The sequence below is a fragment of the Bombyx mandarina genome, chromosome 03 (genome assembly GCF_030267445.1).
Source record: "Bombyx mandarina strain Sakado chromosome 03, ASM3026744v2".
Classification (NCBI taxonomy): Eukaryota; Metazoa; Arthropoda; class Insecta; order Lepidoptera; family Bombycidae; genus Bombyx; species Bombyx mandarina.
The window spans coordinates 2,304,133-2,331,430 of record NC_143210.1 but is presented as its reverse complement, the minus strand read 5'-3'; the positions used below and the strand labels follow the sequence as shown (position 1 = coordinate 2,331,430).

At 37.1% G+C, this 27,298-nt stretch overlaps 3 protein-coding genes across 3 annotated transcripts in view; 2 read left to right on the top strand and 1 right to left on the bottom strand.

Annotated features, from left to right (window-relative positions):
* Window positions 1–15,542, top strand: part of f (espin protein forked) — a 90,937-nt gene extending 75,395 nt beyond the window's left edge. The window contains 4 exon segments of the mRNA XM_028186481.2: window positions 587–1,128; window positions 13,341–13,549; window positions 13,791–13,966; window positions 14,263–15,542. Of these exon segments, the coding sequence (XP_028042282.2) occupies window positions 587–1,128; window positions 13,341–13,549; window positions 13,791–13,966; window positions 14,263–14,372 (1,037 nt within the window). The 3' untranslated portion in view covers window positions 14,373–15,542.
* A 2,560-nt stretch (window positions 15,543–18,102) lies between these two features.
* Window positions 18,103–19,470, top strand: LOC149503238 (uncharacterized). Its single transcript, XM_089738662.1, has one exon. It carries the CDS (start codon window positions 18,103–18,105, stop codon window positions 19,468–19,470), a length of 1,368 nt encoding a protein of 455 aa, XP_089594788.1.
* A 535-nt stretch (window positions 19,471–20,005) lies between these two features.
* Window positions 20,006–25,344, bottom strand: LOC114250985 (aladin). Its single transcript, XM_028185121.2, has 6 exons — window positions 25,134–25,344; window positions 24,465–25,060; window positions 23,585–23,797; window positions 22,350–22,501; window positions 21,469–21,667; window positions 20,006–20,840 (listed from the first exon to the last, which is right to left on the bottom strand). Exons 1-6 carry the CDS (start codon window positions 25,254–25,256, stop codon window positions 20,699–20,701), a joined length of 1,425 nt encoding a protein of 474 aa, XP_028040922.2. The 5' UTR covers window positions 25,257–25,344; the 3' UTR covers window positions 20,006–20,698.
* Between the last annotated feature and the right edge of the window lie 1,954 nt (window positions 25,345–27,298).

The window sequence follows — 27,298 nt, the reverse complement described above, 5'->3', positions numbered from 1 at the left end:
ATACTTGCTACGGTCGTTTGCTTTTGCACGATGTTACTGTCATCGGGTTGTCGGTAAATAGGAAGATGTGTTGTCTCGCCCACCTGTCCTTGTGAAACTGGAAAGGCCACCAGTAAACCTTCATCATAAAAAAATATAGGGACAGATATAGTGAGAAAAAAAAATTATTCGTATTTTTCGAAAAAGTTCGTATTTATCGTGCTCTCACAAATAGCTTCAGTACCAAGATATATATAGAGTGGATAATACGCAATGCAAATATTCTATATAGTTTTAATGATATTTTCACATTACTTATAAAAAGGTTGTATAGCCATGCCGAAACCACGAAAATTGTTAAAAAATCCAATTCAAGAAATAATATTTAATATGTACCTGTACTTATAATACAAACATTCATTGACAGTTCGGCTGTCATCGTATTCCGATAAAGATCCGAGTTTTCCTGAAAGGAAATAATTTCTCACTACATCTGTATGATGTGTTGTGTGATTGAATGCTCGATGTGGTACGACGCGGTCGCGTTGTGTGCGTGCGCGGCGATGCGCGGACTTTCTCTCCCCTCTCAAGTGTTTGCGTTCCACAGCGGGACGACGCGCCTCTGCAGACGACGAGCGACCGCGCGGACCCAACCTCGTCAACAAGCAGCCCGCGCTACCATTCGTGCCGCCAGCCTTCCCGCACAACGCGCCCGACCGCCTCATCAAACCCTCCGAGTACTTGAAAACAATCACGGCGCCCTGCAAGCGGGACGAGGGCGCGGCGGAGGGCCGGCCTCCTCCGCCGCCGCCCGTGCCCGAGGATGCGCCCCCGCCTCCGCCCCTCGCGCCCCAACCCCTCGCGGCCATCAGCAGCGCTGACCTCTCCGCCGTCCGGCTGCGGACCCCGGCCACCAAGACCATGTCCGCACCGCCCCCAACCAGGTCCCTCAGCCTGCAGTGTATACCCAGCGCGGCTGAGAACTACCGTAGCGCTAAAACCGATCTGATAGAGGAGCTCAAAATGTCGAAGGACATCAGCGGGATCAAGAAGCTGAAGGTGGAGCGAGCGCGCCGCGAGAGCCTCCAAGATAAGGAGACCTTCACAGAATTCACGAAGAGGTTTACCGCGGAGAACTTTGTGGATCAGGTCAGTGGTTTATCTTGTTTAATTAATTCACTGACTTTAGACTAAGCCTTAAAATATTTCAAACTTAAATTTGATAATGCTATATGCTAAGATATTAATGAATTTAAATTTAAATCTTAAGTTGTAGTAACATATCGCACATATTAATGAAATTATTTTCAAAAGGTTTTTGTGTAATAGTACAAATTAAAAAAATCAGTCTTAAAGTTGAGACAAAAAAAATACAGCAATAAAAAGTATTTATTAAAAATTAAAGCCATTTCCTGCCGAGAAATGTAGTTGAGATAAAAGAAAATTACACATACAGAATCATAAGGTACTCGCTTGAAGTGATTGTAATTTAAGCGAGAAATGTAGCCGCGTTTCGTGTTAATAGGCCAATTTGTAAACAAGAAAAGTTGCATTAATTACATCATCCATCATCAGTGGCGGATTTGCAGTCTCAAGCCATCAGCCGCCCCTTTCTCAGCATCCACCATATAGACTACATAATGAAATTACTTTATTGCCAACTTTTATCTAAATAGATTTAGAAATTTACGAAAATGATTAGTTTTATGCGGCATAGATTGCCCCATGCAGTGCAGTCCGCCCGCCATACGTTATAATAAGTTTTTTGATAAGATTGGGGCCGCCCCTAAATCTGGCCGCCCTAGGCCCGTGCCTACCGGGCCTTAGTGTTAATCCGCCACTGATCATCAGCATCAGCCTGTATCTATTCACTTCTGGATCTAGGCCTCTCCCATAGTAGCCACAATGAACGGTCCTCCGTCTTCCGTATCCAATCTTCTCCAGCATATTGATTGATTGATTGAAAATTCTTTATTGTACGAAAACATTGTATAAAAGCGAACTTAACGCCATGCAGACATTCTCTTCCAGTTAACCCTCGTTGATGAAGTGAAAGATTCAAGAAGTGCGTAGCTGTGATAAAGTTAATACATGGCGATAATTTAAAGAATTATAGTAGATATGAGTGAAAATAAACGCTAGGATATAAAGAACTAGCTGTACCCATACGCTTCGCTGGGCATTTAAAATTAACATTGTTATTTCTCACCCCCACAAAGATTCTCATCATTAACGCCCCCGCAACTGGTGTAGGGAGTCCAATACTCATATAAATATTAGCCTATCCATTAAGTACATGTGTTTTCTACATGGATACCAAGTTTCAAGTCAATCGGATGCACATAACGGAACATCGTAAAAACCACTGTAGATTTATATATTAGTATAGATATAGATTACCAAAATAAATACATAGACATACATTTATACATACAAAATACATAGATATGAAATACATATCAAATAAAATAAATTATATAAACCACAACATAGTACAAAGCAATCAAGCGATCTGTGTTTTGAAGAAGAGATCATGTATTTTCGCTTTCAAAATATCAACTGAACGTGCCTCACGTAAACTCGGGGGAAGGCTATTCCAAAAACGAGTTGCTGAAACAGTAGAGGAATTTGAGTATAACGCAGTTCTGTGTTCAGGGAAGCGTAGTGTTTTGCAGCATATCCACGGCATTGATTACGTTCACTCAAAACTTTACACTATCATCTGTTGCTTTTTTTTTCCTACTTAAGCTGAGAGCCTTGAGAGGCTATATCAGCGTAACCTTAACTAGTAGGTGAGCTCACGGGGCTCAAACCTGACGACGTTGCTAACACGAACCCTAGCAAGAGCCGTGCTTCGCAGAATCTACCACAGGATCGGAAACGCGACCCACCGAGAAGATCCGGCGAGAAACTCAGTGGGCTGTGTCTGAGGGTTAGTCTGTTGCGTTTTCAAAGTCAGAGAAATACGGGCTTATTACGTACGTACGTACACCAGAACATACATGTTTAGATAACAAATGATTATTGTACGACACATGTATGGTATTATGTTTATAGAATTGAAGCGGTATATCTAGTGGTACGTTTGGAATTCATTCGCGAAACAGCTACTCTTGAGTTGTTAGGTATCCTTTGGACGTACTCGGATTTCTTCTTCTTCTCAGTCGTACACTCCTGGCGGAGTGGTCGTGGTTACGTATGTCTTAATGTTTGGTTGCGGCTTTTGAGAGACTTCTCCATCTATCTCTATTTGTGGCGGTACGCGTACACTCAGTAAGGGAACACTTCGTAGATGATTTAATCAAGTCTGTCCACCTTGTGGATGATCGGCCGCGAGAGCGTTGACCGTCTACTCTTCCTTGAACCACTAAACGTTCCAACGAGCTTTCATTACGAATGATATGTCCAAACATATTAAGGATTCGCAATTGCACAATCGACGAAAGCCTTTGTTTGATTTGGAGCTCTTTGAGGATGGATACATTAGTGCGGTGAGCAGTCCATTTTACCCTCAGCAAGCGTCTCCAGCACCACATCTCAAGGGCGTCAATCTTTTTACTACATTTTTGATGGATCGTCCATGTTCCTGGTCCATATAGGAAAATAGGAAATATTAAGCACCTTATCAAGCGAATAGCTGTTGCTAAATCACACCCCTCTTGGCTGAGGCCTTGTTCGCCCACCTGTCCTGGTGAAACTAGAAAAACCTCCGGACCACCAGTGATCCCTCAATCATAAAAAAAAAGTTTGAATTTCAAAGTGTCATGTCATAATACAATTGATACTGTGGCCTTATTTATGAAGCTGAGTTGCAGGAATCTACGTCCATGGGTTCCGATAATTACTCAATTGCGACTGAGCCGAGAGAACATCTAGAGCAACAAACAAATATTATCACTTTGGCGTTTATTTGTTCTCGCTATCGAAGTACTCACTTAGCATTTACGAATACATAACCGAGAATGGCGGACTATTGTAAAAAAAAAGCAATATTTTTTTGGTGTCGCCCAAAAATTATAATGACAACTTACAATATAACATCGAAACAATACCTTGAAATAAATAGTTCATTGCCAATATCTGAAATTGTGTAGATTACAAAATGACAATATCACAGCCCACTGAGTTTCTCGCCGGATCTTTTCAGTGGGTCGCGTTTCCGATCCGGTAGTAGATTTCGCGAAGCACTGCTCTTGCTAGGGCCAGTGTTAGCAACACTCCGGTTCGAGCCCCGTGAGCTCACATGTTAGGGCGACGCTGAAATAGCCTCTCAAGGCTATCAGCATAGGTAGGGAAGAAAATGACAATATAATGCAGTGTGCCAGTTGCCAGTTCATTTTCATTGTTCAGCTTCTCTGCGCGTTATGTCTAGCGACCGTGAAACATAAGTTGATGATAAGCAGATCAAATGTATCTGTTATCGCTTGAACACACAAGTATAGCCATTTTTTCTGACTTCGTACAGTAACTCTAACGGATGGATATCTTCAACTGTTTCTTCTATAGCTTCTATATTACATCTCGTACGTAAATACTTAGTGTATATGTAACCTCTATATGATTTATGATATAAATCTTAAAGAGGTTATAATAAGTTATACAGGTGACATATAAATTTTATTTTGAATATTGAAACACATGAAACATAAGAACTGGTGGAGCAATAGCTTAAATGTTGTTTTATAATGTATTATTTTATGTATCATTTTATGTATTTATGTATTATTTTATGTATCATAAAATAATGTTTAGCTTGCTCTGTTTAGAGAAAAAACATTTAAGCTTCACCAGTTCTTATGTTTCAATATTCAAAATACCATTTATGTGTCACCTGTATAACTCATTATAACCTCTTTAAGGTTTATGTCATAAAGCATATAGAGGTTACATATAGATGCGATTGAGTAACTCTCGCCCGTCAATCAAGAAGAAACGAGAGAGACTACTGGTAAATTTTGGTAAACGAAAAAATTGCATATAAGTTCGTATATGGTTCGAGTTAAGCGGCAAGCTTTCCAAACTATTCGTGATACATCAGTCCCAAAAAAAGAAAACTGTGTACTAAAAGACAAGGGAAATAGCAGGATGCTTCAATATGATTAAAACCTTGCCGTCTCCAATTATTTCTGTCTCATTTCAAGAAAATATTTTATTGTGCGATTGATAATAAATCAAACATTTTTTGGGATTATCTGAAGCAAAATTCCATAGTTCGGTGTCAATTTAGATTTTATTGATAGAACGTTTGGTCCATATTTTGTTGGTCAATCGGCATCTTTGTGGCCTTGTGTTATCTTTGTTTGTTTCCAACGGAGAACCTCTAAAATCGACATATCTTTGACTACAGAGTCAAGATTGTTTCCTAATGGTTTTAGCTTATTTAAATATTATATTGGGGTATATCGGTATGTACCAATATTCTCTACGGCCTATTCATCTTGAAGACTTAACTACTAGTGTTTTTATTGCATAGTTGGGTGGACGAGCTCACAGCCCACCTGGTGTTAAGTGGTTACCGGAGCCCATAGACATCTAAAACGTAAATGCCTCCACCCACCCTTCAAGCCGAAACGCATTACTGCATCACGGCAGAAGCAGGCAGGGTGGTGGTACCTACCCGTGCGGATTCACAACAGGTCCTACCACCAGTAAGTAGAGAGCCATTCAAGTAATTCCCTTACTTTGCTTAGATGTTTTTAAAGTGTGGCTAAACAATTTTGGATTGGCAATGCTCAATCGCGTACTCCAGATGAGGGATTCAGCAAATGCAATCTGTCTCTATCAGCATTAAACTTCAACATTACTTCAAAACGAAATTTTTTATTGCGAAAATAATTATAGCCTCCAATTCCAGATGCATGTTTATCGGTTTGATATTTGAGAATCGACCGTTAAAATTGCGTTCCAAGATTCTTGTAATGATATCTCAAGAGACATTAGGTTCGTTTGAAATGCCAGCATGGTTTATATTCTGTTGATGCGTGTAATAGTCAAGCGTCGATTTCAAAACCGATGACTAAATATGAATTAATAACGTGTTGTACGCAATCGTTTTCGAATTTTGTTATTGATGATGAGGAAATTTCTATTAAGTTATTCCTTTCCTTTCTTTTTGTCTACGATATTGAGGTATTTTACTGGTGGTAGAACCTCTTGTGACTCCGCGCGGATAGGTACCACCACCCTGCCTATTTCTGCTTCGGTAGCTACCGGTGCGGACTCACCAGATGTCCTACCACCAGGAAACTGATTGATATTGTGGTTGTATTATACAAATAATTATGATCATATTACAATAACATTAAACAAGATAATGCTAGTCTATTAGTGGTTTTGGAATCTAGATAGGATAACCCTTTGAATACCACCAATAAATCCATCGAGTTAGGTAGCATTTTTTTAAATGATCATACCGTGATCTGAAAGACTATTATTTGGGTTAAGCGACCTTTCCTCAATTTTACAGGAGAGAGAGAGAGAGAGAGAGAGAGAGTGTTATAGACATAGCACAGCGAATTAGTAAGCTGAAGTGGCAATGGGCTGGCCATATTAGCCGGACAACCGATAACCGTTTCTGGTAAACGCGTTCTTGAGTGGAGACCGCGAACTGGAAAACGCAGTGCAGGACGCCCTCAGGCTCGGTGGAGTGACGATCTGTACAGGGTGGCTGGCAGGAACTGGATGAGAGAAGCCGAGGATCGTGCGGAGTGGCGAACAATTGGAGAGGCCTATGTCCAGCAGTAGACTGCTATAGGCTGATGATGATGATGATGATGACAGGAGAGCCATTTAAAGTTTAAAATTTAGCAAAAAATATCATAAGAAAAAAACTTCTTTAGCTATTTTAATGGGGTAAACATAAATGAAGTTCAATTAAAAAAACCGAACTATTGATGCTAATACCAAATAAAATGGACCTTTAATTACAAAGATAAATGTCGTGTATTCAGTGAAATATCGATTGAATCAAATAGCTTTTTAATCTCTCAATATTGTTTCCGACAATTTGAATGTTGTAATAAAGTATACAAAAGCTCGTAAATAATATAATTACAATAATAAACACAAGATTAAACCACAAAAGTAGTTGTGGCTACCCTATTATACAACTTAATATATTTTACAGATGCCTGAATCTCGCTTACGACATCTTCAAAAAGAAGTGAAAGATCTTCCACCGATCAGGTGATTGATATTGCTCGGTAGACCGACGGTCCGAATGTTGTTGTTCGGAACTTGTGTAGGTATATGCAAGCTTATCTTGAAAATATCGTAAGCGAGATTCAGGCATTTGTCAAATATCTCCCGTTGTATGATGGCTACCGCTATATAGACTCCTGAAAACCGTACAAAATACTATAAAATATGTCTTATTAGAATCATTATAATATGCACCAGGTTTAGGTATGTAAGCATTGGGTTTGTGTTCCTAATTCTTCTTTCCTTCTGCGGGCCTGGAAGAGATTTCAACGTGAAATAAGTAGTGCCTCTGTATCCTTATTGTCGTGTTTCTTCTTACAGCTGTCCGTACAAAACATATTAAATAAAAAAATAAAAAAATAGGTACAATAACGAGAGATATTGTTCTACATTGGCAACTGAGCGTGATGTTGCCGCTTCTTTTGAACTGTTATCACTTGAAATTTGAAGAAACGCTCATCACAAACGCACCAATGCGCATTTTCACGAAACATAAATAGAAACATGAAAATATCTGACCGACCCGGTGGTGCAGTATTTAGCGGCTCTGACCGTTACGCTGAGGGTCGCAGGTTCAATTCCCACGTCGGACAAACATTCGTGTGATGAACAGATTTGTTTTTCCTTTTTTCTGGGTGATTATCATCTAGATATGTAAATATCTAAACACATACAAGTATGTTTATCAGTTTCTGATACCCATAACATAGTGATTTGTTACCAGTTTTATCTTTATCCTATAACAACATAGGTTGGTGATATCATGAGTCGGCACTGGGAAAGTCGTTACATAGTATCTTTGAGGCTCTGACCTCATGCTATTCGTTCGCTTACCCTCTATAACAAAAAAATAACCACATAAAGATGTTAAAGTAAACATCTGGTTTAACTAAACAATAAAGCATCTTATTCGATTCGGACAATGAACCTTTATTTTTATTTTTTTGTTTCTTGAAAGATTAATCTTCAGCAACACGATTTCGTTCGCAAACTAATTAAAAATATAATACGAGATCACAATAAGGTTACTGCCGGCACGTTCATGACATTTTCGTTCTTAAGTCTATTACGAATAAGAACGAGTTTCGATTGTGGTTTTACTGTGTTTTGTGCCGCCGTCGAGCACATCCGTTTTCACGCTTTCACTGTTCCGTAGTCCGCCATAGTTAATCGTGCGCTTTTGCACGACTTTTTTTACTTTATTTTCGGATTAAATCTATTAAAATGCGATCAAAATGAATCTTGGCGCTCTACTATTTTCCGGACGGCCTAATGACTGTTGGTTTAATGCGTAGCGTGTTAATACTATTCGAATTTATGTGTTGATTTACTGAAACCACACGGGATTTTGAGTCTGGTGGTAGGATCTCTTGTGAGTCCGCACGGGTCAGTTCCACCACCACCCTGCCTATTTCTGCCGTGAAGCAGTAAGCGTTTCGGTTTGAAGGGTGGGGGTCATATCTCAGGGTGAGTGGCGGCATTTACGTTGTAGATGTTTATAGGCTCCAGTAACCACTTAAAACCAGGCGGGCTGTGAGCTCGTCCACGCATCTAAGGAAAAAAACAAACATGGCGTTAATGATCCGCAGATTCAACCATCCGAAACATAAATAAAAAGATAATTAGTTATAAGCCTAATTATAGCATCAAAACGGTGCCGTTAGAAGAATGCATACGGCACTTTATTTGGAGCTAGTTTTAATGTCGCACTTAATATTAGGAAGACGGATTTCATTAGTCTATCCCTTAAATCCAATAAAAATGATAGTTTCGAATCTAAATTAATATAACGACAAATTAACCTAAACGAAATTTTCTCCTCATTGGCGATAAAATTTGCGTAAAATTGTTTTAGTTCCAAACGTTTTAATGGATCCGTTATTTAAAGATGATTCGGTTAAAAGTAATCTCGTTAGCACTTTCTATAATTTTTTTACTGTCATAGAACAAATATTGAAACGCCTTGAGATAAGGCAGCCGATTATGTCATTAACACTTTTCTTTGCTTGAAATCAAACACCAATTCAGACATTAGTTTCCGACGATCTACATTTCCTAGATATTTTATGATGACTAGTGGTCCCCCAGTAGTCGAAATTTGACTATAATTAATTGAAATTATAAGTTTGTACATTATTATGGTTCTATTGTCTAAAGGATATTGTACTTCTATAATCACATATTCCTGAAAGGTAATTTTAAAGACAAACAAATCTATTCTCTATTTGACCACAGACTTTAAGCATTAGCAAAAGTTTGACCACAAACGAAGAGTTAGTATTAGGGGCAGCGTTAGTTCCGCGTCGGACCTCGTATTTAAAAATCACTCGAATTTTCGAAGTATCCATTTCCATTTTTATTTAAGCTGAATAAAAAACAATTGAAAGTCAATAAGCGAATGTGGCACATTTTTTAAAAGAAGAACCTTATAGGTATCATTTGAAAAAAGTTTCACTCCAAAATCTCAAACCATGGAGGTTCTATGTCAATTCGAAGTACCTATTACAATAAAACGGCAATTTCATACTTTAACCCTTAATTTGTATAATTTGTAATATGTTCCGGATATTATTCTAAAGCGACGGATGATATGACTGCGGTCTCTTCGAGTCATTTTCCTGTAGACTCTTTACTAAAGTCCGCGGTATCTTAGTTTCTTTTGTTTATATTCTCATTAACATGGTTGCAGTAATCCATAGATATCCTGAAATAATGCCGCATCCTCCTTTTACACATGATGTTGAAATCTCGCCGTCATAAAGATGTTCCGCATCTTTAAACCGAAATTAATATCTCGCCTCAGATATAGATAAGATAAGAAATAGATATGGGCTCCAGTAACCACTTAATACCGGGTGGGCTGTGAGCTCGTCCAACCATCTAAGCAATAAAAAAAGGCGTTTAGATAACCGCTCAGCACTAGCCATTCAGTTGTTATAGAATTGAAATCTTATGAATCTCTGGCTAATCTCAAGGAAGTAAGCAAAGCTACGCGCAAAACCAAACCGCTTGCGCTGTGAGTGTGCTCATCGCTACTGTAGTAATAAAAGCAATTTTCGATCTTGTCTGCCCGAAATATACAGTCATCATCGAAAGTTGATCAGATTTCACTCTGTACTTGACATAAACACGTAGATGTTATACGATCGTAATGCTGTGTTATGCTAATTGTGTTTACGTGACTTACAAACGGACATATTTAGTTAGATTTCTCGTTAATCTTTTAATTTATTATATACCTGTCGTAGTAATTTTATTGTTGGCCTATCAAAAACGGGTCTTTCTAAAGCAATTCCTCTTAGTTTGACTTCTACATAATAATAAGCTGTGTAATGTAGCGAAAGTCAAATGTAGTGCTAATTTATTATGCAACTTAAGGATGTGAAATCTTGATAACTATAAACTTAGTAATTGAAGACATGAGTGGACGAAGAGGTGAAGTCTCAATTTTAAAAAATTTTGAGTTTTTACCGTGTAGGAAGGTGTTATGTATCTATAATCCATATTAGACCTTAAAACTCCGGGTTTAAAAGCTACTATTTTTAGAAATTGCACGTGATTGAGCAGTTGATAAATTACTGGTGGTAGGACCTCTTGTGAGTCCGCACGGGTAGGTAACGCCACCTCGCCTATTTCTGCCGTGAGGCAGTAATGCGTTTACGTTTGAAGGGTAGGGCAGCCGTTGTAACTATACTGAGACCTTAGAATTTATATCTCAAGATGGGTGGTGCATTTACGTTGTAGATGTGTCTATGGGCTCCAGTAACCACTTAACATCAGGTGGGCTGTGAGCTCGTCCACACATCTAACCAATAAAATAAAAAATGTACGAAGAAAGAGTACAAGTAACAAAAGTTTGTGGCCCGTTTTCTCAAAATTAACAAATTGTATCAAATCCCCTTTAACCACTCATGTCTTCAATTTAAAAATAAATACCAGTAATTTGATTCCCAGGCTTGAATTAATATGGTTCCGGTTACAAAGCCAGACATGCTCTCTATTTTCGTTCGCATTTCTCGAATAGGTGGCATTCACGTAGGGTTATGGCCTCTCTGAACCACTTTTTACTGGTGGTAGGACCTCTTGTGAGTCCGCGCGGGTAGGTACCACCGCCCTGCCTATTTCTGCCGTGAAGCAGTAATGCGTTTCGGCTTGAAGGGTGGGGCAGCCGTTGTAACTATACTGAGATCTTAGAAGTTATATCTCAAGGTGGGTGGCGCGCTTACGTTGTAGATGTCCATGGGCTCCAGTAACCACTTAAAACGAGGTGGGCCGCGAGCTAGTCTGTTCTCGTAAATAGCCAGAGGACACTGTGGTCGCGTACCAATATCTTTTTAAAACCTCACCTGATCGTAACTTTAAAAACATCTAATAAGATTATTAGATGTTTAATAAGATAGATTCTAGAATCTAGTCATAACATGTCTGTAAAATGTCGATCCCGTAAGACGGTAGAGCTGATACCGTTCGAACGTCAAACGGTTACCGTTAATGGTCACGGTCGGTGGTCAGAGATCGCGTGTTATGTAATTGTAAGAAGATGCGATTAACTTAAAACCGCAAATGTAAAATTGCAGTAGATTTTATTTACACTATAATAGACTATGTTTAAATGTTTTACGTTTATTGGATCAATATTATATTAAGTTTACAGATATCACAATAAAAATAAAATAAAAAGAAGTAATGAAGTCGTCGTGGCCTAACGGATAAGACGTCCGGTGCATTCGTGTTGTAGCGATGCAACGGTGTTCGAATCCCGCAGGCGGGTACCAATTTTTCTAATTAAATACGTACTTAACGATTGACTTCCACGGTGAAGGAATAGCATCGTGTAATAAAAATCAAACCCGCAAAATTATAATTTGCGTAATTACTGGTGGTAGGACCTCTTGTGAGTCCGCACGGGTAGGTACCACCGCCCGGCCATTTCTGCCGTGAAGCAGTAATGCGCTTCGGTTTGAAGGGTAGGGCAGCCGTTGTAACTATACTAAGACCTTAGAACTTACATCTCAAGGTGTGTGGCGCATTTACGTTGTAGATGTCTATGGGTTCCAGTAACCACTTAACACCAGGTGGGCTGTGAGCTCGTCCACACATTTAGACAAATTATTGTCTAAATGTGTGTCATGTTATTAAACAAAATGAATATAATAAGTGACTTGAAATACAGCTCTGAGACGTGGATTGTAATTAGTTTCTAGATAAAATGATCTGTGAAGGTTCCTGGGTCATAAATTTTATCGACCAAATTTTAATGGCCTTCAAATTTAAACAATTTTTCAGTACCACCTGTAATAATATAATACTTGAAATCATATGCTCAAATTAGTGATTATAATCAAAGTTATTATTTTTAACGAATTTGTTACAAAACATTTATTATCATAATTGTAGACGTTAAAAATAAGATTAACAAGTTTTATATTATGTACTGAAAATTTTGTGTGAATTGTGGCAAAGCTAAAGGATGTAGGACAATTCAATAATATACAACGCTTTAAGTCGCTTCGTGTGACGGGGACATCGCCTGCGACGAAGGACTCGGCGAGTAAATTAAGCCATAGACACAGCTCATTGAGTTTTACGCCGGATCTTCTCGGTGGGTCGCGTTTCCGATGCAGTGGTAGATTCTGTGAAGCACCGCTTGTCCTAGGGTCAGTGTTAGCAACACTCCCGGTTTAAGCCCCGAAAGCTCACCTACACGCTAGCCTCTCCAGGCTGTCAACATAGGTAGGAAAAAAAAGTGAAGGGTCCGTAACTCTACAAAAACCAAAAAAATCGTCTCTCTCTCAAACTTAGTATGTTTATGGAATTAGATGTTTTTCGAGATAAAACGTAGCCAATGTCTAATTTGATTTAATACTATAATTTTTTTTAAAAGCATCACGTAGATCCATTATATCGTTCGATCGTGAAAGGATAACAAACAAATAAACAGACAAACAAACATATTTACAGATATTAAGTATAGAAGTATAGATTTCTCGCTGCAAGCTGTTACTTTATGATTCTTAAATTTAGATAAGTTATTTATATTTTTTTGTAAATCAAACACGCATCATCCTTGAAGAGTTCAATCGCTACAGTACAGTACTCTTCAACATAAAATTAAGATGGTAATGTCCAATAAATATTCTGGAATGTGGGCTCGACGGCAGGGGTGTCCGCAGGTGCCGGAGAGGGACGCGGCAGGTAACGTGATTCCGGCTTGGAAGCGGCAGATGATGGCGCGGAGAGCTGCCGAGAAGGCTCGGAAGGATTTAGAGAAGGAACTGGCTGATGAGGCCGAGAGGCGAAGAGCTGCCTCCGTGCCCGCGTGGAAGAGACAATTGCTGCAGCGGAGGGAGGAGGCCGAGAGTCGATTGAGGTTTGTTTCTTGTTAATCACTTAATTTTTATTACACGTAAAGTTTACAATTAAATCAATATAGTACTTTCTTTGGGCGAGTCTTACAGATAATTAGTTTTCGTGGTCATTTTAGTAAGTCGACCAAAAAAAAAGCAAGATTAAACCCTTAAAGTAGATTTTGGTAAATCATTTTCATTAATTTGTAATGCATTCTTAACTTATGAATAACATACAACTCCCTATGTTCCACGATTCCACAGACAAACATTATATACGCCGAAAGTCGAGGAAACAAACGGTCACTCGAACGGCGAGTGGCGGCCCTATCCCAACGGCACCAGGGCTGTCTCCATCGACAACATCTCGCTTTGCTACGACGCGCCGCCGCCGCCGCGAGCGCCCTCTGAAGCTAAACTCTCCACTGAAAACTGCAATGGTTTGTTCCATATCTTTTCATAGTCATGCATCTTGGTTTTAAGGCGGGGCAGCCGTTATACGATACTGTAGAAGCTTCGATTTCATGTCTAAAAGAACGTCCATCCACGGACACTCCAATATGTACTTTTTGCCCCTGTCTATTCACTGGTACCCTAAGGGGTTATTCCAGCTACCCTGTGACCGATAGGCGATCTAACGGGCTTAAACTGAGAGAATTTGTTAACACTAGCCCTAGTTAGTCTACCACCAGACCGGAATCGCGACCCACTGTGTACCTAATGACCGTTGTTTCAGGTCACTCGATGTCGAACGGCAAACGCGACGAGGAGGACGAAAAGGCCAAGATAATACCGTGGCGCGCACAGCTACGCAAAACCAACAGCAAACTGAACCTACTAGAATAGACTTCGCTTGTAAACTAACTTATTTTAGCCTAAGCAGAGATGTCACAGCCCGTGGCGGAGCGTTGCGCGACTGAGACGGATACAGACAGCCGTCTCGTTCTCTCTCGCTGCATAGCTCGACGTCGCCAGCCGCGCTGTGTGTGGCGGCCCTTACATTACTATGGTTGTCACTTCACAATTATATTGTTCGTCATTTAAATTAGTGATAATTAATTAATTCATTAATGGTCGATATCGTTAAAGTTTTAATTATGTTTACGAATGTCTTGCGCACAGCGCATGTAAAAAATGGATTGTATTTTCGATTGATTTTATTTATTTAATACTAACGATGTTTTAGATTTTCCTACTGAATTTTCGTATGTATCTTTTTAGATTCGGATACGTACTTTAAATTTAGTTTTACGAAAATTAAATAAGGAAAATTTCATGTGTAGAGTAAAGTAATTTTATAGGTACTTATTTTTACTGTAGTCATGTAAAAATGTAAATCTACTTATATTTAAGTGTTTCGAGATTTTAGAACTTAGTTTTTTTTACGATAAAAAATAAATCATTTTAAATGAAGTGTCTTTTAATGATCAAGAACGTTCAAGAGGACCAGAGTGGTCTAAGTTAAAGTCACGCGGATTCAGCGTGAAGTGTGCTCATGAGTTAGCATTTGACAGCTTGATAGCTGAGGCTGCTTGCTACTGATCCGTTTGCTATTTGGCCGTTAAAAAATAACCATAAACACTCGGTTGCTTTTGGATCTTGAGTAAACGACTGAATATACGATTCATTTAAATAAGTTGAATATGGATTTGAACACTGACGTCACTGTTCGGTATATCTAACATAAAATTGAAACGATTATAAATTCTTTGAATTTTTCTCCTCATTTAAATTTTGGGGTTTATTTTATTGATTCGAATAATTTTAAATCTCCCAACCAGTTTTGATGGGAATTTTAATCCGCTCTGGTCCTCATACGCCTAGCCGTGTTTTTAAGTTTATATATTTATGTAATGCAAGTGATACCGTTGTTGCAATATTAGGTATATATTTTATAATTATAATAACAGTGGGGCTTTTGCAATTAGCGTACGAACCTACACAGAATTTTGAGTGAATTGTTTTCGAAAGAAATCTGATATTTTAATGATGTTGAATAAAATGCTGTTGCTTATTTATTGTCGTTTTGTTTTTGTTTACCCTAATTTTCATAAAGGCCATCAGCGCCCCTAGCGGCAAACGTAGGCAAACGTCCCAAACCCATACAGATTTGAGTTAACTTTTACGTTATAGAGAACGTTAAAAAATTCGCACTAAGCACATGGGTCTACGACTGTGGCGGTTGCCCTTTTACCACACAATATTCTATGGGGAGGGCTCTGGGTAATTGTCCGAGGCAAGTTCCTTTCCATCTCGATCGCACCTGCCGCCACCGGAGTTTAGTTCATCCGTACTATCTGGGACCGCTGCGTTCATCCATAGGGCGTTTCCAGAGATATTCGTTGCCACGTAACGTCCAGATTGCAACGACCTCCCCTCCATTTATTTTTTTTATTTTTTATTTTATTGCTTAGATGGGTTGACGAGCTCACAGCCCACCTGGTGTTAAGTGGTTACTGGAGCCTATAGACATCTATAACGTAAATACCGCCACCCACTTTGAGATATAAGTTCTAAGTTCTCAAGTATAGCTACAATGGCTGCCCCACCCTTCAAACCGAAACGAAATTTTGCTTCACGGCAGAAATAGGCAGGGTGCTGGTACCTACCCGTGCGGACTCACAAGAGGTCCTACCACCAGTAAAAGTTGTTTCTCGAGCCGTATGACAATGTCCTCCTTCAAACGAGACTTGCGGAGAGTACTCGGTGGTAGGCAGCGACTTGATTGTGCCATCGGTATTGCTGAAGTCCACGATGGACGGTGACAAATCCCCATCGGGTGGGCGTAAGAAGGAACACGAAATATAATAAATAATAGTTTAAAAAACTAACAAAATACGCTTTTATAGAAAATCCAACTAAAAATAAGAAAATAAATTTTAATAAATTTGAATTAAAAATAGTGTAAGGAAAAATGATTTTATTGTAAAAAAGCGTGGGGTGCATGGTATCAGTAGTTATAAATATTATATGAACAGATATGAGTAGAAGGGTTATTTTGATAATATCCTGAAAAGCACCCCACTCTTTTTTACATTAAAATAATTTTTTCTTACACTATTTTGAATTCAAATTTATTAAATTTTATTTTCTATTTTATAGTTGAATTTTCTATAAAAGCGTATTTTGTTATTTTTTTAAACTATTATTTATGATTAGATCTTAAGCTCTTCTTGGCAGTGCTTCCGCTGTTAAAACTTATTCGGACTTTCAATAAAAACATGATATTTAAATTCAAATAACTGATTCTTGTGTATGTTTAACAAAATAAGCTCAAAGATATACCTAGCTTATAACGTGTTTTGATAGTATTTGAAGCAATTAAATCAATGACAAAACCAAAACATATTGTTACCAGGTAATATTGTGTTTTGGAAGAATATTAATTGAACTATATAATTTTAATGCCATTTCTTCCACTTTAATGTTATTAAAACATAACACGTTAAATATCTAAATTCTCTTTCATAAAACCCACGAGTACAGAGTTATATAAATACCAAAAATTTAACTCTTACACTGAAACAATAAATTTAAAGATTTGAATGTTGTACTACTACAAAGATCGTAAAATATCCTTTCGAATGAAGCAATTTATATTTTTGTTCGGTGAAATTTGAATCGTTAACATGAATATAAAATTGAGAAACGAGAACCGATTCACGATATGAAACATTCTGGCCACATACAAGGTACATTGGTGTTGTATTATTCGCATTTATTATTATACATATATGTCATGGAGTATGATTTATGTAGTACTTAGACATTGTCGTCTTAATAAAAATGCAATTAGAAAAAAAACGGTACTCTCTCTCTTTTCTTCACCTTATCCCACAGGCACAGCAAATTTTTCTCTTCCATTCTCTTCTATCAGCCGTCATCTCAACACTCACTCCCCTCTCTCTCATTTCATATATCACACACTCCATTCATGTCTTCTTCGGTCGACCTCTTCCCCCTCTACCTTGTACTACCTTTTCCATACATCTAGTCACATGCATCATCATAAAATATTGAGGCCTTGTTTTGATTGTTGTTGAAACACAGTCTAATGTTGTTTAGTTGCGACGAAGGGCTCGGCGAGCAAATTAACCCACAGATACAGCCCACTGAGTTTCTCGCCGGATCTTCTCAGTGGGTAGCGTTTCCGACACCGGGGTAGATTATTTACTTCAAAGTTGCCTGCCAGTCAGCATTATTGATCTTGCAATTTGTCCAAAGTACTTCAGATACTGTTAAGATAGGTTTAGGAAAATGAAAAAAAAATGCTTATAAAATAAAAACCTTAAATTTTGGTTCTACGACATGTCAATTTGAGTTTATGAGTAGATTGACAGACTAAAAGAAGACCATGTACAATTTCACCAGAAGTAAATGTGTTTACGCATCATAACTAATGAGTTTCACTAGCGCATTCACATTAATTAATATTTAATAAGATTTAATATCTAATTAAGCCGTGTTTACAGTTGTTGGCATCGTAATACTAGAGCTTTACTTCGTTCAATATTTGAATGCACAAGAGAATGCCTCATACGTTTCTAAATTTCTGGAATATTCCGTCAATTCGAACATGCATTCGCTCCTCAAAACCAAAGAGAAGCCGGTGTTTCGGAATAGCAATAAAATATCAATTGAAGAGGCAATTGTAAATAAAATATCCGAATTGAAACCTTTTTTGGAAGACGAAGATTACAAATTTAGCCTAGAAAAGTATGAGCTGGGCGACACGGAAATTCTTGAGTCATCACATATTGAAAGAAAAGGCAAAACTAAAGAAGTAACTAGACCGCCATCTCCTCACAAATTAAAGAAAAAAATTAATAAAGCTTTAGATAAAGAACCAGTGTCACGTGAAACCAAAACTTTAATAGTTAAAGCTTTGGACGAATTAATTGCTAATGTCGTAGGAAGTCAGTGCCGATGGAAAAGTATGGATACAGCGCAGAAAGTATTTGGAATTGAAAAAAATGAACTAAAGTCCTTTTTCAGAGCTCATAATTTAACCGTAAAAGGATGGAAGAAGCTACAATACTTTCTTACTAAACTATTAATTAATGGTCCAGTGGAATCATCGACTTTGTACAAGGAAGTTCAGGAGTTTTTTGAGAAAATTGCGAATGATATTAAAACTAAAAAATATACCATAAGATGTCGGTTAATTGAACATGAAGACGAAAAACATGATATCCTCAGAGAGAAAGATGTCTTTAGAGAGCAACAAAAGGCATATGAATGCAGATACTTTCAAATATGTTCTAAGGAATTGTATGAAAATTTAATGCGTTTTTACATCACTATTAATTCGACAATACTAAGTACAATCAATAATTATGCGGCCATGTATTACAAAGATGCTAATGCCGAAAATGAATCCACAAAAGAAACAGTCAGTAAAGTTCTCAACGATTTCAGTAAAAAAGTCGAAAACAAAATCCGAGTTATATTCACGAAAGAGCTCGAAAATCTCAATTTAGACAAGAACAAACTTAAAAATGAAAATATCAAATACATTAAGGATTTTATTAACAAAACAATTGCACGTATAGGGAAACACATAGAGAAGCATGCGTTTAAATATTTGAAACATATAAAAGTTGAATCGATTATATCAAACGTGAATAAGGATTTGGAAGTTAATGTAAATGCGGATCTTATAAACCTAGAAACGGATTTAAAGGCCAATATTTGTAGGGAATTCTCTTCTTGTAACGAAAATACTAGACGATCTCAGATAATTAATAGTAATTTGCTGAAACCTAAATACCAAAATGTGTATGTACACGTCAAACATTCGTCCGAAAACGACATTGACAACAAAATAACTGAAAATTACAGAAAGAAAATAGCCTACAAAAACGATAATAAGAAATATTTTGAAGCATTTAAAAAAGTTACAGTGACTCGCACCACGACACGTTTTAAACAAACAAATCCCTGATTACTAAAAGGAAAAGAGATGTGTAACAAAAATAACATTAAAACGACGCAATTAATTGGTAACACTTTTTTTTTATTGTTGGACGAACTCCAGCCCACTTCTTTTTAAATGGTTACCGGAGACCATAGACATCTACAACGTAAATGCCAACACCCACCTTGAGATGTACGTTCTAAGGTCTCAGTATAGTTACAACGGCTGCCCCACCCTTCAAACCGGAACATATTGCTTTACGGCAGAAATAGGCAGGGTGGTGGTACCTACCCGTGCGGACTCACAAGAGGTCCTACCACCAGTAAAAGCTCGGCATATATATTTGTATGTTAAACATTGTCACTGGATCCAAGACGTCTAATTAATTTGCAAATTTGCATACTTATCAAAGATCGATGCTGATTCAATAATATCGTAATAACTCGGACCTACGAAGTACCAACAGGGATAATTTCTATGCTACTTTCCTTTGATAGGAAAACATTCAATACGTACTTTCACATCATACATCCTATCATATCATATAACATAAATAAAAGGCTTATTATCGTTTTCTAGATTTTTATTTCTTACGAAAATAAATACTATACAGCAGTCTTTACACATTTTTTGATATCCTAATTGGAAAACTTTACAAAAAACATCACTATATTTTTTGAAAGTTTTAAGAGCACACCCTGTATACAATATTAATTATATATAGGGTGTGCTCTTTTGATGAATGGATTTATTTTGTACTGTATTTAAAATTAAAATTAAAACTCGTGAGACTAACGGTTGCTGATCATTGTACCAATAGCTACTAGTTCGGTTCCCCATGTGAATCAACAAAAAAATCTAAACCGATTTGGCATTTAGGTTTCATACAAGGGAGGTTACATCCCGTAAATGATAACTATTAAAAAATCATTACAAACGTTATATACATAAGTTATTTATTACATTAACATTTTACGGTAATCAAATTGAGAGCTTGGGATCTCAGATCTCAAGATCTCAGATCTCAAGGCTGTACGCTGATAATATCCAGACACATCAAGTCAGACAGAGCGTAGTATGACGGGGACGATATTAAGGGGTGGCCTTACTAAAAATTAATTCATGATAAAAGCATTTCCTCATGTCTCTAGTTTTTTAGCCAATTCCAATTGTTCATGTTGTCTTTGCTGGTATTATCGTGTGGTCCTCTTCTTTTTGTTAGTAAATTCTCCTTAAAATTATTCGAGATTATAATTCAGTATGACTCAGAGTATATGATGGGAAAGTGTTGTACTCTGCCGGAGGACCAGGCGATCGTGAGACACGCTCCGTCGTAGAAGTTTTGCTGGAAGGCCATTGTACAAGGTATTTCGTCTTCCACGCCAGTTACGAAACAGCTGGAATCATAAAGTTAAATAATAGAAGTCTTATTGAACTAACTAGTCTTTAGATCGGTGTTTCCCAATGTGGAGCCCACGCTCCCCAAGAGGGCAATTTGATAATTAAGGGGGGCGATCGCACTAAATTAATATAGAAAATCTGTATTAAAATTATTTTGAATTCCAATTTCAGTTTTTTATGATATGTTTTGAAATATTACTTACTTGTGCTTTGATAACAATTTCATTGTGATTTCTTCCTAAAACCTATCATTTATGTTTCTTAAGTGAACAAAACAATTTTTTTATGTTAAAAATTGTTTAAGTAATGGATGCATACAAATTTTAGAAATGTTACAGTGGGACATGGCTAAACTTTTTTCATTTTACTTTAATCATACCTCAATCAGTAATTGTACTATGAAATTTACCAGTCCAACTAGAGAAGGCGCAATATCTATTAAGGTATCTAGACATTTCTTAAAATACTTAAACTTAAAGCACTGCATTCATTGATTTAACAGAACCAAATCAAGTTTTTCTATTATGGGTACTGGAAACTCTGATACAATACAGAGTCCTCATGAGACTATTTTTTTATAAGAAGCAGATTTATTCCATTACCAGTTAATGAAGCAAAACATACCATGGATCAATTTTCAGTTGCATCATGATATATGTGGTACAGAAGACAGCAACGAGATGTGATTCTTCAAACAGCATAGCCATGTAACGACCGGTTGGGTCCCAGCACATATCCAGTATGGGTCCACCGACTGGCTCTCCTGATGACAGTTCCACCTTTGTCACGTCTAATGCTGGTGTAGCTTTCGTAGTTTGGGATCCTGAAAAGTTCGTTTACCAGCTGTCAGTAGCTACAGGGTAGGTGCGGTGTCGTCCTATGGTGCCACTACCCTTCTACCCCCTTCCTATATTTTACTGGTGGTGGGGTAACTTGAGCTCATACTGGTTAGTAGTGTCGTCCTATGATGCCACCACACTTCCCATATGTTTCTAGTGGTAGGAGTAAGTTGAGTTTGTGCCGGTCTTTAGCACTGTTCTGCTTTTCTTTATTGCTTATATGGGTGGACGAGCTCACAGCCCACCTGGTGTTAAGTGGTTACTGGAGCCCATAGACATCTATGATGTAAATGCGCCACCCACCTTGAGATATAAGTTCAAAGTTCTCAGTATAGTTATAAAGGCTGCCTCACCCTTCAAACCGAAACGCATTACTGCTTCAAGGCAGAAATAGACAAGGTGGTGGTACCTACCCGTGCGGACTCACAACAGGTCCTACCTGCATATGCATGCAAAGGTATGTTACGTTCAGAAGGGTAAAGTAGCTGCATACCAGTGGTATTGACATATAATCTTGTGTCAAACTGGATGGCATCATCTATGTTTACATACTCTGAAGGTTGATAGCCTCTTGACATTATTTCACATGTGATGTCCTGGTTGATTATTGAATGTGTTAGGTGGATTATATTGATTAAGATTACATAAAATGAATGTAAAACTCACCACTCAGAAGACTTGTGGTTGTGAGGGCGTAAACCATTGGTTCACCTTTGGCAGCAAACAGCAAGATATTGTCAGGACCCCAACAAGCAGATACAACTCGGTGTCCACGAGCACACCATCTCTCCGGAGTCCAGGTTTTTGTGTCCCAGATTCTTCAAATTACACATAGGTGCATTAATATAAGTTTATTATTAATATAAGTAAAATAGGTTGGGGTGTGATGATATTTTGCAATACTCAGTGTAAATCAAGACATAATAATGGGCAACATCCAAGAACAGCCATGGCTTTTTACTCTTAAACCTGACTGTCATAGAAACGATTTGAAATATTTTTACTTTTACTTTGAAATATTTTATAAATACTTTAGATTTTGAATATTACAAAATCAAACAAAAAAAATCAGTTTTTTATTACATATTGAGGAAGTGGCTGAATTGCATTGAAAGTTTAGTTGTTCCACAATAACATTAAAATAGTTTTCCTTGTAGAGGTTTTTTATAGTTTTTTTATGTCTATGTCATTATTAGTATGTTCAAGGGTGAGAGGGTATTTGGTTTAAGCGACATTTCACGTAAGATTATATAATATATATACATAATTATAATTGAAGGTGCGTTTTATTTGGTTTAGCATTTACAGTTAGTTTTTTTTAATTGAACTTTAAATTAATTGTACTCCATACAAATAGCTGAAGAAGTTTTTTTATTATATTTTTTCCAAATTTTATACTTTGAATGGCTCTCTTGTAAAGTTGTCAAAATGACACTAAACTAGCCTTTCACGCCTAATGTTATTAATTTGTTGCCCACTAGACTGCCCACAACTATTTGCGAGTGTCACCATTTGATATAAGACATCTTTCACTGCCACTATGTATGGTTATAACATTTATTTAAACACATAGCAGTTATAATATCAGGATAAAGAGACAGTTATTTGAATTAATTGAATTAACAATGTTTTAACTAATTCCAAACATTTACAAATGAATAAGGCATCTGTTTAATATTACCTCAATTATAGGTAGAAACAACAGTTCAATATTTCAGAAAATCTTGAAATATAATATAAGAAAAATTTAATAATAACACAATATGGTTTAGGTCTTGAGTCTATCTGCAGATAAATAACTATCTAGTAAAAATTACAATAACGTTTTTTATATGACAATTTGAGACTGATATTTTAAATGAAATCTGATAATTTATGATTTACACAATACAAGTTCTTACCGAAATATAATTGAAGATGTTGCAGTGAAGATTTTGCTAGCATCAAAAGACCATCTGGCAAACACATTGCCTCCACCAGCAACTCTCCGCAGCGGTATGGCTGTTTCCATTGCTGTATCCCAAACTAGCATGGAAGTGTCAGCACCACTACAACTTATTAAGAGGTCACCGTTTGGAGACCAGCTCACGTCTGTTACTGGACTGTGCCCATTTCTGTAAATTCATGAATAGCTAATTAACTGACTTTCTATGTTCAACTGCACCCACAAGGACAAAATCATAGTTTTGGTTATAATATATGTTGTTTGGATAAAAACATATATTATATGAGAATAGATCGTCAGCCCCAGAAGCCGAATACTTCTCAAAAGCTATAAAGTATGACCAGGTTCTCGATTCAGACCCTATAGTTCTATGAATCTAGTATAACCTCTTGAGGTTACTAGAATAGTTAGGAAAAAATATATATATAAAAAAAACAGACCATATAGTACAGTAGTAACTATTACTGACTATTTAGACAAAAAGATGACTGTCAATTTGAATGTTTCATTTCAGAGTCAAACCTTATTTCCCAAATTGCTTTGCTACTAGTTTAAAAAAAAAACAATATTACTTATTTTTTCCATACAAATGTGAGCAATACTCCATTACAAAGAATATGTTATTGTGTAAATGTAAATTAAATAATTTTGGTTATGGCGCCCTGATTGTCTAGGCGTGTGTGTTCACCGCATACTTCGCACACAGGTGGTCCTGGTGGTATCTAGCCAACCTGACCTCCAGTAAGCCCTACCACCAACAATAATGCTTTTTATTTCTATAAAGAATTTTAGTTCTTCATAAACAAATATGAATTAATTTAATACAGTTTACTTACTTTTTCAATAGAACAGCATTACTTGATGAAGGTTTTGTGAACATCAAATTTGGGTCGACAGTCCATACAATGACTCCTTGCTCACAACCTACAGCCAGCTCAGAAGCGGATAGAGGTCTCCAACTCAGTGATGACACATGACCTTGTGCTTTACACTTCAATGTAGAAACAAATGTTACTTCTGAACAATACACTCTCACATTATCATCAACAGTCGCTACAGCAATCTTTGTTGTGTGAGGATGCCATGCTAAGCATTTGACCGGCACTTGACCCCAGTTCCTAGTTCTTGAATAATTTGCGACAATTTTAGGACCGATATCTTTTAAATGGGGCTGTAAGAAATATCTGAAGGCGGTTAAAATATTTGCTACTTTTAAGATGTAAGATGCTGTGACTGCCAATGTTGGACTTTCTCTATTAACAGAAGGGTCGGCGGCTACACTTAGAGCTTCTAAAAATCCTTGTTTGTACCAAACACTAGTAATTTTTTTGAGCAAATTATCTTCTACATCTATGTACATGGAAATATTCTCGTCTGATGTTCTGTGATGATGTAAGTCTCTAGTCACGTTGATTATCGGATGTTTTTTCGTCTGAAATTAAAAAATGTGTTTAATTCAGCTTATTTTTTTGGTTAAATGGTAATAAATATTAACATAACCTTACCGCATTTGAAAATGTTGAAATATTACCATATCGGGCATTGCCGCAACAATATACTTCATTTAATTTACAAAAAGCAGTTTCTTCTGGACCAGGTAGGTTTGGGAAGCTGTGAAAAATGGACATTTTGCTTATAAATTTATGGATTTAAATTTTAAGATTACCGGGCGAACGTTAAAAATTGGTAAAGCGATCAATGTCAAATGTCAAACCCATTTCTTCACCACTTGGATAGATAAAGAAGATAAAGCCCATACAGCCAAATGGTCTCCATTCCCTTTAAAAAAAAAACTGAAATGAAAGATCAAGATAATCTAGATATTTAGGCGTTGCTCTACTAACGCTTCGACTAATGAGGAGAGCGTTGCAAAAAAGTAATTTTTCGTTTTCATGTTTAAAATTAATTTATTGTTTTTTTACTATTTTTACATTCGTCGTCGTCTTTGACAACATTTTCCCACAAAGATTTTAACGATTGTTGACTTCTTAATTTATGAAATATCTGCTTCAGTTATCGTACTCAATTAATTAATTGATTTAGTTGTATTTATGTAATAATATAAATACCTAATTTGAAGTTACGATATTTTAAAAAATTACATGTTATTAAAGAAAAATATGGCACTTATAATAGAAGTATAAATAAAATAAAATAAGTTTATATTTCAGTTCAATCGAGACAGGCAAGTTAGTTTAGTTAGCAAGTTTTGCTTAGATGGGTGGACGAGCTCACAGCCTACTTGGTGTTACTAGAGCCCATAAACATCTACGACATAAATGCGCCACCCACCTTGAGATATAAATTCTAAGGTCTCAAGTATAATTACAACAGCTGCACCACCCTTCAAGCCGAAACGCATTACTGATTCACGGCAGAAATAGGTGGTGGTACCTACCCGCACGGACTCACTAGAGGTCCTACCACCAGTAATAAGTTTTTGTAATTAGGTTCGTTTGCCTATATCTGATCTTCGCCACAGGGATAACGTTAAAAGAAAAAGATTTCCCGCTAGCGTATTTAAACTGTAATACGGGTACTTTGTCTACAATTTACTGCCTTACCTTAGTGATTTATATAGATTTGGCCCTCCTTACTACGCTTTGTGACAATGCAGTAATTGAATTTTTCGGAAGTTTCGACTTGACTTACGTATTTCAATATTAACTACGAAATCACGATGTTACACTTAGGGATTATTTATCAGGGAACAATCAAGCTGTGGCCTGCTTGAAGTTATTTTAATTTTCGCTTGAAGGGAATTCAAAAGACTTGTATTTAGGAGTATCAATAAACATCTCTGGTAATGCATTGTGGATAGCCGCTTTTTTTCCTGGTTGTGAGCTTTATCCGGACAGCAGGTGGTGCGGCACTAAAAAGCAGACGGCGGGATAAACCCAACCAGTTACTTAGAGCTCTCATTGTCGATTATCCGGTCCAGAAGACCTGGTATTAAAAAAAAGATATCGAACCTCGGAAAATACAGTCTTATGGGAATTTATGAATTACTAAATCAATCGCTATTTCGAACTAGGCAGACTTATGTTTAATTAATCAAGTTGGTTCAAGGATACTAGACCTAAACTTACGTCTGAAGGTCATCGGGGACTTCTAGGCTCTTAGTTGTCTCGGTCACTATTTTACGTTAATAGCACAGGTGGACAACGGTTCATTGTAAGTATTATGAACATAACTCACCATCTCCTCGAAAGTTCTTTTTTATAAGAAGCTGATTTGTTTTTTACGTTTGACTTAAGCTACATTTTTTTCAATACCTAACTGTTGGTAGCATATTTCAACTTCACGCGGTAGGTGAGCTCACGGGCTCAACTTGAGACAATTGCTAAAATTGGCCCTAGCAAGAGCACTGCTTCGCTGAATCTACCACCGGAACGGAATAGCGATCCTCAGTGGGACTGGGACTTATGATACGTGCGTACTATTTGTTTCTCAAATAATTAAAATAATATTCTTCTGTGTTATAGGCAGAGGAAAGAGGTATGAAGCAAAAGTGAACAAACAAAGTTCACGAGTGGGAAATACATATTCTGCCGCCGCGCCGGAGCGTTTAAATACCTATAGCAAAATGAATGCTACTTTCAACCTTGATATTTAGGGTTGGTATCACAATAGTATTAAAATAACAACTGTATTTTTATTCAGATAGACA